The 13898-nt window shown below is 32.4% G+C and overlaps 1 protein-coding gene across 1 annotated transcript in view; it reads right to left on the reverse strand.

Annotated features, from left to right (window-relative positions):
* LOC136035244 (zinc finger protein 345-like) overlaps window positions 1–13898 on the reverse strand; it is a 47422-nt gene that overhangs the window by 32637 nt on the left and 887 nt on the right. The window contains exons 3-4 of the mRNA XM_065716904.1: window positions 9613–9744; window positions 269–559 (exon numbers count right to left, since the gene is read on the reverse strand). Of these exons, the coding sequence (XP_065572976.1) occupies window positions 269–559; window positions 9613–9744 (423 nt within the window). The remainder of the gene's footprint in view (window positions 1–268; window positions 560–9612; window positions 9745–13898) is intronic.

Here is a 13898-nt window from a genome sequence, read left to right on the forward strand (position 1 = left end):
GTTCTTTTTTCCTACCAAGGAGTAGATTATGACTATATATATATACACACACACACACACATATATATATATATATATATATATATATATATATATATATATATATATATATATATATATATATATATATATATATATATATATATATATATATATATATATATATATATATATATATATATATATATATACATATATATATATATATATATATATATATATATATATATATATATATATATATATATATATATACTAAAAAACTTACTATTTTCCTTTCCTCCATGGTCTACATTCTTTGTATTTTCACTTACTGCATTCAGCTCTTTTCTGTGGGAGGAAAGATGCGATAAATAATGCTTCTCGAAGCGAAAGGTCAGTTGACAGAAGAAACAGCTGAAATTCTTTTCCTCAGGAGAATGTTTTTTCCGATGAGAAAGCCATGCAGATTTTTTGCGAAAGGAGCGAATACACATGGCACAGTGAAATAAAGTTGTCAAGCTCTTACTTCTTACTTTTGGAAATCTTCGGACACTTAACGGCATCTCGTCTTCAATGTCTAATAGAAGAAAAACGAAAAATAATTAGACATATCAAATGCATTAAAAATATCCTCAAGAGAAACTAGAGAAAATTCTTTTCGAGTTCTTCAAGAAGATCTAAAAAAATATTAACGATTATTACCTAATGTGACTGACTGTCAAAGGATTTCAAAAATGAATAGCAATGCCCTATAGTACATGACAGTAGGACAGCAGCAGAAATTAATAACAATGTGCTATCATATCTTTTCTGCTGAAAACTTCCCGAGGATGAAGGAGAACGACTGACTTCTTCTAAATCCGAAACACATCATTCTTCTTCTAAAATTCTTCTAAATCCGAAACACCATTTATGGATTTTGTACAGAAAACTTCTGAAATTTAGCAGATTGTAAAAACAAGCAAGTTGAAACCGGCAGTAGTACCTCATAAAATGGTTAATATCTTATATGTTAAAATATTTTCGACATAAGTTATTTTAATACATTTCGTTTTTGCAAACCACTGCAAAGTAATTATAGTTTGATGTACCAAAATAAAAAATAAGCTTTTTTTTTGCAACGTTACTGGAAATTTCTAAAATTCATAAGAACTTTACTACTCCAATTCATGATTTCCCTAACAAAAAAGTTCAAAAAAATTGTCAAAATTTATGTTAGATCGTCTTTGTCATTCCAAATGAAATGGTACATGACTATTGCTTAAAATACCAACACCTATCAAACAAAACTACAATAGTTTTGTAGCTTAGAATAGTTTTTATTCTTTGCTTCTCCCAAGCATAAATTGGGAAAACAGTATTGAATACATTTTTACTAATTGATTAATTCTCCCGTTTGATGTTTTCGAGCAGAGTAAGTTTTTATTTACAACAAAACAGACATCGTTAACCAGCGTACTAATTGACTAATTTTTACTAATTGACTAATTCTCCCGTTTGATGTTTTCGAGTGTAGTAAGTTTTTATTTACAACAAAACAGACATCGTTAACCAGCGTACTGGCGGATCCAAGATTTTTTCTAGCGCCCTCTTATCCTGTTTTTTCTCCATTAAAAAAAAAAATGTCAATTATTGACACCTTTATCACATTGCCCCCCCCCTCAAGATTTTTCTCAGATTCGCCCCTGAACCAACGACAAAGCAAAAGCCTTGTGGCATAATTAATCACATTACCTGTTGCAAAGAAAACGAAAAATCATCCTACAGACTACATTTTTATTAATTTAAACGGTTGCACTTCCCCAGATAAACAAGAAAAACCATAACATCCTGACAAAGCACAACGCGTTGTCGTAACGCGTTTTTTTATACATTAAAAAAGAAAATCTTATCAGGTCTATCTCAAATAGGTAATGGTAAAAAATTCCATGTTTTTGGTCCCACGTGGCGAAGGGTAAAACGGGCCCTTGTTGTGAGTCACAAATAGAGGTGGGCCACAATGATCTATGAGATGTGGGGTAGCTACGATATGGCGAATTTGTTGTAAAAATTGTAGAAAATCCAGATGGAAGTTGATCAAAAGCAAATTCATGGCAAATACGGGAAATTGACATAGAAGGATCTGATTTATAGAAAGTAGATATATATATATATATATATATATATATATATATATATATATATATATATATATATATATATATATATATATACTAGCTGTTGGGGTGGCGCTTCGCGCCACCCCAACACCTAGTTGGTGGGGTGCTTCGCGCCCCCCCGCGCGCGTAAGTCGTTACGCGCCATATGAGTTATGCGCCATTGTAGTTGTGTCCCTGTGTCCCACCTGTGAATATAGATAGATTTATATATGTGTTTCAAACTACGCAAAAATTGCGAATAAACAACATTCTTGGCTTTCCCATTGTTTTCTGCATATGCAAAGCCGTATGTACTAATAATGACGTCATATACAAACGCTCTTTTTACAAACAAACAAACATGCATCCACATAACTCGTTTTTATATAGATAGATACAATACAAATTAACTGCGTAAAACTTGCGAATAAACAACATTCTTCGCTGTCCAATTGTCGCTGCATATAAATACATTGTCAGGTTTACCGACCCTCGAACATGCAACGTACAATTGTCCATGGGAAAAACAATCAGGATTAAGATCTATACCACATTTTTCTAATGATTGACCTTGAGCTTTGTTAATGGTGATTGCAAATACTAATCGAATTGGGAATTGCAATCTTTTAAATTGAAAAAGCAGATCCGTTGGAATCATGGGAATGCGAGGAATAAGAACAGCCTCACCCTCATAAGGCCCTGTCAAGATTGTGGCCTCTATTAGGTTTTCCATTGTTTTTTTTTACGGCAAGTCGCGTGCCATTGCAAAGCTTTGGTGGGTTGATATTTCTTAAAAGTATTATTGGTACGCCTATTTTTAGTTGTAGCACGTGTGGTGGAAACCCTGAAGGATCTATGGAATTTAAAAATTCAGATGGATAATTAACCGCTTCATTTGGTTCCAAAACTGTGTCGACTGACTTGTAAAGGACTGCCTGGTCTCGAATCTTGTTCAAAACAATATTGTTGATTTCGTGGACGTCTATATTTTTGGGTGCGAGAATCGCTCTTTCACTTAGCCATTTATTATTTTTATAATTTTTTAGAATATTCGGAAATACTTTTTCAATCAATTCATTTTTGGACGTCACTAAATTACAGAAATCAGCAGGTAGTTGTATACGTCCTGAAATTGAGTCTACTGTTTGACCAGAGTCATCGTTTTGCAATCGGACACGCATATTTGTAGTTAATTTTAATATTTTTACGTGTGCCTATAAATTAGAATTTTTTAGGCAAGCATTCATTTCGTCTGCAGGAGTTAAACTACGTAAAAATTGCGAATATACAACATTCTTGGCTTTCCCATTGTCTCTGCATATACAAAGCCGTATGTACTAATAATGACATCATATGCAAACGCTCTTTTTACAAAGAAACAAACATGCATACATACAACTCGTTTTTATATAGATAGATAGATAGATAGATAGATAAAATACAAATTAACTGCGTAAAACTTGCGAATATACAACATTCTTCGCTGTCCAATTGTCGCTGCATATAAATAGATTGTCAGGTTTACCGACCCTCGAACATGCAACGTACAATTGTCAATGGGAAAAACAATCAGTATTAAGATCTATACCACATTTTTCTAATGATTGACCTTGAGCTTTGTTAATGGTGATTGCAAATGCTAATCGAATTGGGAATTGCAATCTTTTAAATTGAAAAGGCAGATCCGTTGGAATCTTGGGAATGCGAGGAATAAGAACAGCCTCACCCTCAAAAGGCCCTGTCAAGATTGTGGCCTCTATTAGGTTTTCCATTGTTTTTTTTACGGCAGGTCGAGTGCCATAGCAAAGCTTTGGTGGGTTTATATTTCTTAAAAGTATTATTGGTAGGCCTATTTTTAGTTGTAGCACGTGTGGTGGAAACCCTGAGAATAATATCTCGAGGTAAAAACTGATCACCGACCATAACGATGGCCACTTCGTCGATAGTTGGAGCATTGTATCTACGCACATGTTGGCCAGGAGGCGTTTTGTCAGCGGAAATAACAATTTTATGCGTATAAGTAGGCATCAAATCGATGGCTGTTTTGAACAGACGCACTAAATTATTATTTTCGTGGAAAAGATGTTGTAATTGGGAAACGATTGTCCTTTCAATGTTGGGAGAAATTTCGCAACGTGCATTCAATTCAGAATTTCTATCACTGATGAAGTACAATTGTAAAAATTTATGATTCTCGCCTGAGAATGGTAGAAGAGACCCTGCTCTATGATAAATTTGCCCTTTTACTTTGAAAGTAGACATAAATTGATCTGGATTTTCAATTTGGGCTCCAAACGACGTCATTTGGAAACATGAGTTGTATTTTCTGATTCATTTATATTCCTTATGTCCCGGTGTCCCGGTCGTCATTTATATCCCCCTGTTTTATATCCCGCTTATTTTTCAGTTTTTTCCTTTTATTAGTTTTTTTTTTTACGTTTTTTAGTTTTTTTTAGTTTTTTAGATGAATTTTTTTTTTTAGTTTTTTACCTTTTTTTCTTTTTAGTTTTTATTGGTTTTTACCTTTTATAGCTTTTTATCTTTTTTATTTTTTTTATTTTTATTTTTAATTTTATTAGTATTCTTTTTCTCTTCTATTTTTCATTTTTCCTTTTTTTTAGTTTTTTTTAGTTTTTTTAGTTTTTCGGCTTTTTTATTTTTTTATTAGTTTTTAGTTTTTTTGTAGTTTTTGCCTTTTTTTAGTTTTTTCAGTTTTTTTTTTAGTTTTTAGTTTTTTACCTTTTTTAGCCTAACCAGGATTTGAACCTTGGACCTTCATTCTCCGTTCTGACACCCTCTCTCACCGAGTGACTACTCCAGCATGTTCATTTTGGTGTTTTAAATGGTATATTATTAACCAAATTAATGTGTTTTACAATATACTAAGCATCGTCATAACAAAAATGACGGCAACTAATTTCATGACGTCAGCCGAAACATGACGTCACCTGATCCACAGATCCACAGACCCACAGACAGACAGACAACTTATTTTTATATATATACTAGCTGTTGGGGTGGCGCTTCGCGCCACCCCAACACCTAGTTGGTGGGGGCGCTTCGCGCCCCCCCCCAAGCCCCCCCGCGCGCGTAAGTCGTTACGCGCCATAATAGTTATGCGCCATTGTAGTTGTGTCCCTATGTCCCACCTGTGAATATAGATAGATATATATATATATGGTTTTAACTACGTAAAACTTGCGAATATACAACATTCTTTGCTGTCCCATTGTCTTTGCATATAAATAGATTGTCAGGTTTACCGACTCTTGAACATGCAACATATAATGGTCCATGGGAAAACAATCTGTATTCAGATCTATACCTCATGATTCTAATGATTGCCCTTGAGCTTTGTTGATGGTGATTGCTAATCGACCATTCCCTGTCCCGGTGTCCCGGTCGTCATTTACATCCCCCTGTTTCCTCCGGTGTCCCCGTTGTAGTTGTGTCCCTGTGTCCCGGTCGTCATTTATATTCCCTGTGTCCCGGTCGTCATTTGTATCCCGGTGTCCCGGTCTGTATATACATTCGTTTTTTAGTTTTGTTTTTCTCCTTTATTTTTTTCCTTTTTTTTTCTTTTTTAGCTTATTTAGATTTTTAGATTTTTTAGTTTTTTTATTAGTTTTTAGTTTTTTTTTTCTTTTTAGTTTTTTTGTCCCGGTCGTCATTTATATCCCCCTGTTTCCCCCGGTGTCCCCGTTGTAGTTGTGTCCCTGTGTCCCGGTCGTCATTTATATTCCCTGTGTCCCGGTCGTCATTTGTATCCCGGTGTACCGGTCTGTATATACATTCGTTTTTTAGTTTTGTTTTTCTCCTTTATTTTTTTCCTTTTTTTTTCTTTTTTAGTTTATTTAGATTTTTAGATTTTTTAGTTTTTTTATTAGTTTTTAGTTTTTTTTCTTTTTAGTTTTTTTGTAGTTTTTACCTTCTTTTTAGTTTTGTTAATTTTTTTTTTACTTATGTCCTGGTCGTCATTTATACTCCCTATGTCCCGGTGCTTTGTTGATTGCTAATCGAACATTCCTTTTGTCCTGGTCGCTTTCTCTTTGAGTGTCGTCATTTATTTTTTTCTTTTTTAGTTCTTTTAGTTTTTACCTTTTTTAGTTTTTTTTAGTTTTTTAGATGAAAATTTTTTTTAGTTTTTTCCTTTTTTTCTTTTTAGTTTTTATTGGTTTTTACCTTTATGTTAGCTTATTTTTCAGTTTTTTCCTTTTTTTTAGTTTTTTTTTATTTTTTATTTTTTTTAGTTTTTTACCTTTTTTTAGTTTTTTTAGTTTTTTTAGTTTTTTTGCTTTTTTACTTTTTTTATTAGTTTTTAGTTTTTTTGTAGTTTTTGCCTTTTTTTAGTTTTTTCAGTTTTTTTTTAGTTTTTTATTGGTTTTTACCTTTATTTTAGCTTATTTTTCAGTTTTTTCCTTTTTTTTAGTTTTTTTTTTAGTTTTTAGTTTTTTTAGTTTTTTACCTTTTTTTAGTTTTTTTAGTTTTTTTAGTTTTTTAGCTTTTTTATTTTTTTTTATTAGTTTTTAGTTTTTTTTGTAGTTTTTGCCTTTTTTTTAGTTTTTTTAGTTTTTTAGCTTTTTTATTAGTTTTTAGTTTTTTTGTAGTTTTTGCCTTTTTTTAGTTTGACAACTTATTTTTATATATATAGATAGTTTTTTTTTTTACTTATGTCCTGGTCGTCATTTATACTCCCTGTGTCCCGGTGCTTTGTTGATTGCTAATCGAACATTCCTTTTGTCCTGGTCGCTTTCTCTTTGAGTGTCGTCATTTATTAGTTTTTTCCTTTTTTTCTTTTTAGTTTTTTATTGGTTTTTACCTTTATTTTAGCTTATTTTTCAGTTTTTTCCTTTTTTTTAGTTTTTTTTTATTTTTTATTTTTTTTAGTTTTTTACCTTTTTTTAGTTTTTTTAGTTTTTTAGCTTTTTTAATTTTTTATTAGTTTTTAGTTTTTTTGTAGTTTTTGCCTTTTTTTAGTTTTTTTCAGTTTTTTTTTTAGTTTTTTATTGGTTTTTACCTTTATAGTTTTTTTAGTTTTTTAGCTTTTTTATTTTTTTTTATTAGTTTTTAGTTTTTTTTGTAGTTTTTGCCTTTTTTTAGTTTTTTCAGTTTTGACGTCACCTAATCCAGTTTTTTCAGGTGACGTCACCTGACACATCCATCCACACATCCACAGACAGACAGACAACTTATTTTTATATAGATAGATATATATATATATATATATATATATATATATATATATATATATATATATATATATATCGCATTTTGATGTTACCTTTTGCACAGCTGTTTGTGTTTCGCAACATTTTTTTAAAGAGATCTGTTGGATTTCGAATGATCTAATAATTTTTAAAAGGTGTCAATCAAACAGTTCGTGGTAACGAACTGTAGTAAGGAGCGACCCGGCTCAATAGTAACCAAAACTCTAAAAAATGGAATTTTGATACCAATAGCTATATCAAAAGAATCGCATTTCAATGCTGGTTTTAAATATATAAGTTTCATCAAGTTTAGTCTTACCCATCAAAAGTTACGAGCCTGAGAAAATTTGCGTTATTTTAGAAAATAGGGGGAAACGCCCCCTAAAAGTCATAGAATCTTAACGAAAATCACGCCATCAGATTCAGCGTATCAGAGAACCCTATTGTAGAAGTTTCGAGCTCCTATCTACAAAAATGTGGAATTTTGCATTTTTTGCCAGAAGGCAGATCACGGATGCGTGTTTATTTGTTTTTTTGTTTTTTTGTTTTTTTTTTTTTTTTTCCCAGGGGTGATCGTATCGACCCAGTTGTCCTAGAATGTTGCAAGAGGGCTCATTCTAACGGAAATGAAAAGTTCTAGTGCCCTTTTTAAGTGACCAAAAAAATTGGAGGGCACCTAGGCCCCCTCCCACGCTAATTATTTTCCCAAAGTCAACGGATCAAAATTCTGAGATAGCCATTTTATTCAGCGTAGTCGAAAAACCTTATAACTATGTCTTTGGGGACGACTTACTCCCCCACAGTCCCCGTGGGAGGGGCAACAAGTTACAAACTTTGACCTGTGCTTACATGTAGTAATGGTTATTGGGAAGTATACAGGCGTTTTCAGGAGGATTTTTTTGGTTTGGGGGAGGGGTTGAGAAGAGGGGGATATGCTGGGGGAACTTTCCTTCGAGAATTTGTAATGGGAGAAGAAAATTTCCATGAAGGGAGAGCAGGATTTACTAGCATTATTTGGTAGGTCAGTTTAGATATAAAAGTTTAAATATTTCAACTTTGGGCCAATCTATGGCGAACATACAGATGGAAGCTCCAAAAATCACCCCGAAAATTGACCACATGCCTGAAATTAGATTGTGCATATTAAAATGTGCATATTTGTTCAGTTGAACATCACTTTCATGATGCCCCGGAAATTTCGCCTTGACACGTTAAGCCGTTCCAAAAATATTGTTGATGTGTGCATTTGACACCCTTTTCATCTTAATACTCTAAGCTTTACACGTGAAATTAGCTACACTTTGATTTATGATAATATTTGCTTGTGTTAATTTTGAGATGATTATTGATCTTAATTTTTTTACTTAATTATTACTAACAATTAATAATTAATTATTCATGAATTAATTATTGTGGAGAGACAAAATAAAACATGCATTAATTCAAAAACGTTCAGAAATTAAATAAAAGAAAAATTAAACGGAAAGTAAGGAGCGACATTAAAACTTAAAGCGAACAAAATTATTCCGTAAATGAAAGAGGTTGTCCCCTGCGCAACTCCTCACTCTTTACACTAAAGTATTTTTTTAATTTAAAAAGTACAGCTGGAAAATAATAACATGCATTACTTCAAAAACGTAATGTACTCTTTCATATACGAAGTAATTTCTGTTCGTTTTAAGTTTTACTGTCGCTCCTTACTTGCAGTTTAAAAAACTTGTTTTTTTTATTTAATCAATATTAAGAAGGATCCTAAGTGCTTTGTTTTGTAATATTTTCAGATTTTACTGAAATATAAATTTTCATTTAGAAAATACAAGAGATACTTAAAATGACGAACATGTTTAAGTTCTAATCTAAAAAAATAGAAAAAACAACTGAACTGGACCCGTACGTGAAAACACTATTATTGACATTTCTTTTCGTTAAGAACAAGTGGATTTCTAGCCTACCAATCATTCGCAGCTGAAAGTTTCGCATTAAAATTTAAAAATAATCTTGCCAAAAGACAGCCTGAACCACTAAAATAGAAAACATTGTCAGAACCCTTACCAAATTTGATATTTTTAACTAACTCATTAATTAAATAGAAAACAATTACCAGAACAATTACCATATTTGATGTGTCTACTGACTGATAAACTAAAATTGAAAACAGTTACCAGCAAAATTACCATAATCGATGTTTTTACTGGCTGAATAACTAAAACTGGGAACAATTATCACAATAGTTACCATATTTTATGTTTTCAACTGGCTGAATAACTAAAATAGAAAACAATTACCAGATTCTTCTTTTGCCTCAGGCTTTATATTCATAACTTCTACAATATGGGAACAACATTGTTTGCATAATATGGTGACACCACAATCTCTACATTGTATTGGTTCATCAGGACTAGATACCTTGTCACAACCTATAACAAAAAACTACATTTAACGGGCTAACACCGTAACTGTCAAGCAAATTCAAACGGTAAGGCAAGTTAACACCAAAAGATTGAAAAAAAAAAATAATAAAAAATATCAGCCTAAGCCATGTGTAGTCTCTAGAAGAAGAAAACTATAAACGACTAATTTTTTGTGTATCTAGCCACAGTTAGAGATATAGCATATTGTCATCTAGATCAGGGTAATTCATAAATACTTCTATTAATGCAATTTTATCAATTAAATTCAATTAATGAAAAAAGGTTTTTGTTTATTTTTTATTAAAAGATATATTTATATATGCTAACTGTATTGCTACCACACATTATTCTTAGGGCACTAACATCAATAGTATAAAACAAATAAGAGTATATATCCCACCAGAAAGTCGTCAATGCAGTATAAATCATAAATTTTGAGAAATTCTTCAACAACGTGATACAAAATGTGGCACTGCATGGGAGGCAAAGCTTTAGGAAAATAATCTTGAATTCCCTTCAGATTTTGAACAGCGTATTCCTTATTTTCATTGTCGGTTATGACACGGGGGCTTTCGAGTGTGCAGATAGACGCAGAGGATACATATACTTCACACCCTTCTTAGTTAGAAAGACATAAAGCCAATAACCAGTCTTTACATCCGATGCACTACTTTTAACAATATTGGCAGAATTCTAACTTTGAATTAGTTTGACAAAAATCTGATGGAACAAAATACAATTTGTATTTGGCTCTATTCGCATTGGATGACCAGGGAGAAGATAAAACCACTGCATAAAACCGTGAATGACACTTAGCTGAATACCTATCATTTCCATAATCTATATCTCCCATTATCAGAATGTACTGAAAGGAAATATACAATGGAGGGAGAGCGCTTTAATGATCTAGTCAAGTTTTTTTTTTAGGTCGAGCTTTTTACTTTCAAACGCTTAAACAAAATACAAAAATAATAACAAAACCATATCAGTATCAGAAAACACAGTCCCCTTCTTTCCATTTTATGCTGTCATTTCCATAATGTATATCTCCCATTATCACAATGTACCCAAAGGAGATATACAATGGAGGGAGAGTGCTTTAATGATCTAGTCAAGTTTTTTTTTAGGTCGAGCTTTTTACTTTCAAACTTTTAAACAAAATACAAAAATAATAACAAAACCATATCAGTATCAGAAAACACAGTCCCCTTCTTTCCATTTTATGCTGTCATTTCCATAATGTATATCTCCCATTATCACAATGTACCCAAAGGAGATATACAATGGAGGGAGAGTGCTTTAATGATCTAGTCAAGTTTTTTTTTTAGGTCGAGCTTTTTACTTTCAAACGCTTAAACAAAATACAAAAATAATAACAAAACCATATCAGTATCAGAAAACACAGTCCCCTTCTTTCCATTTTATGCTGTCATTTCCATAATGTATATCTCCCATTATCACAATGTACCCAAAGGAGATATACAATGGAGGGAGAGTGCTTTAATGATCTAGTCAAGTTTTTTTTTTAAGTTGAGCTTTTTACTTTCAAATGTTTAAACAAAAATGTCTGATCAGCATCAGAAAACACAGTCCACTTATTTCCATTTTATGCTGTCTTCTAGTGGAACAGGGATGTTTCTGGTGATTGCTAGAGCAGCTGCTATCTTTTCCTTATACAACGTACCTTAGAGAAGCAACTTTCAAACGCAATTATATTTAGAGAAGCAACTTTATCATTTCCATATTGTATATCTTCCATTATCAGAATGTACTGAAAGGAGATATACAATGGAGGGAGAGTGCTTTAATGATCTAGTCAAGTTTTTTTTTTTAAGTTGAGCTTTTTACTTTCAAACATTTAAACAAAATACAAAAATGATAAAAAAAACTATATCAGCATCAGAAAACACAGTCCATTTCTTTCCATTTTATGCTGTCTTCTAGTGGAACAGGTTTGTGATGATTTCTAGGAGCTGTGATGATGATTTCTGATGATTTCTAGCAACCTGTGATGATGTTTCTGATGATTGTGAGAGCAGCTGCTATCTTTTCCTTATACAACATACCTTAGAGAAACAACTTTCAAACGGTATTTGTTTCAACTTATCTTGTTAACAGATTGTTTCAGTTAACATGGACTAGATTTGGTTCTTTACTATAATATAACTATAATTACATGCTTTTATAATGTTAAAAATACTATTTTGAGCTTCGTATGCAAGATGAATGCATACGAGCTAACATTCGTTACTTCAGTGTTATATTAAAATACAGATGTCGTAAAACATTTTTTTATATTAAACATTATTTTTGTTAATTACAAAAGGTTTCTATATACAGCAATTTCCTTTAAATGAGCCATTAAACAGCTCTCAATTATGTTGACTAAATACCTACGATTATGACGCAATTCATCAATTTTGACCATGAAAATGCAGCTTTATTGATTATATTTTTGAAATATTATTTGTAATTAAAAGAAAGGTTTTCAACCCTTTTAATTTCCTTTAAAATGAGCTACTATAAAAAGCTCTCTACGATAGTCTAGTGCTCCATAATCTAAAAAAAGAAAAGAAAAAAGATGGCCTCGATACAGAATATCATGGTTGCACCCCTTTTCTTGATTTTCAAATCAATATATTTTCCTTGTTATTCAAGTCAAGGGGCAGTTAGCTTCCTAAATAGGGGTGTTGTACAAGGCGGTTCTAGTTTGTGTCCTTTTTTTGATCTGAGTGTAGTTTTAGGAGTTATGGGTTTTTTTTGTTTTTTTTTTATACTATGGGGCGTGATCATCTCTTATTAGGTTGCTAACTACCACTGCAACCCAGATTCGTACTATAACTACATAGGTCAAATCAATCTTAGTTTGGTCATAGAATTTGGTAGAGGAGATCTGCTCTAGGAATAATTTAATCGTTTTAATTTTTATTTCCAGTATTTATTTAAAACTCCGATTCTCTTATTTATCATTGAAATGCCTAATAAGCGCTGATAATGTCCTATTCTTTATATTTATATATTTAAGAATTAACGACGCTTCTTGACTACTAAGGTCCCTGCGTCGGCCCTGCAGTGCATTCCTGCATCCTATTCTTCATTTTTTTTAAGAATTAACGACGCTTCTTGACTACTATGGTCCCTGCGTCGGCCCTGCAGTGCATTCCTGCATCCTATTCTTTATTTTTTTTTTTTTTTTTAAGAATTAAGGACGCTTCTTGACTACTATGGTCCCTGCGTCGGCCCTGCAGTGCATTCCTGCATCCTATTCTTCATTTTTTTTAAGAATTAACGACGCTTCTTGACTACTATGGTCCCTGCGTCGGCCCTGCAGTGCATTCCTGCATCCTATTCTTTATTTTTTTTAAGAATTAAGGACGCTTCTTGACTACTATGGTCCCTGCGTCGGCCCTGCAGTGCATTCCTGCAGTGTGATTCGATCTCTGGGTCCCGTATTACCAAGCTAAGGTCAAATCCACTGCACCACCACAGGACTCCTATTCTTTACGTTTTTACGTTTAATTAATTTAAAATTTCTGCCGTAATGGTACCAATAATTGCTCAGATTTTCTGGATTTTTTGTCAAACAATGCCCAACGGATAAGTTGATAATTCAAACTATTATACTTTTTCGAATACTATCAAATTCGAAAAATGATCGTTATTTAAATGTAGGAAATATGTCGCTAAATAAAGTTACACAATCTGTGGAAATACTTTGACTCATCCTGTATCTTTGCTTAGACAGCATTATTGCGCTGTCTATGATTTTTATTTCGGCTTTATGTGGTCCGCTGATATCAATACTATTTATCAATATAAATCGGCAGACTTACAAACAAATCAATTCAATGAAAAATCATAAATAATATTTCAATAAATCACATATATTAAAAGTTTAGTACAATGAATTAAACCTTACAGAGTCAAAATCCACTCAAAATTACGAGCAAATGAATAGCGCAATACCCGGGACTATTAGAAAAGAGCTTGGTTCAATTACGAAATTGAGTATCCCGTTCTGGACGTGGGGCTGGGGGAAGTGGAGGGGGGGGGGGTATGTACTTCAGCCTTAGTGGAGAATATGGCTAAAAAAGCCAATATATACGATATACGCCCACCCAAAAGCTTTTTTACGTTACACTACCATTGTCTGCAGCAAC

The sequence above is a fragment of the Artemia franciscana genome, chromosome 14 (genome assembly GCF_032884065.1).
Source record: "Artemia franciscana chromosome 14, ASM3288406v1, whole genome shotgun sequence".
Classification (NCBI taxonomy): domain Eukaryota; kingdom Metazoa; phylum Arthropoda; class Branchiopoda; order Anostraca; family Artemiidae; genus Artemia; species Artemia franciscana.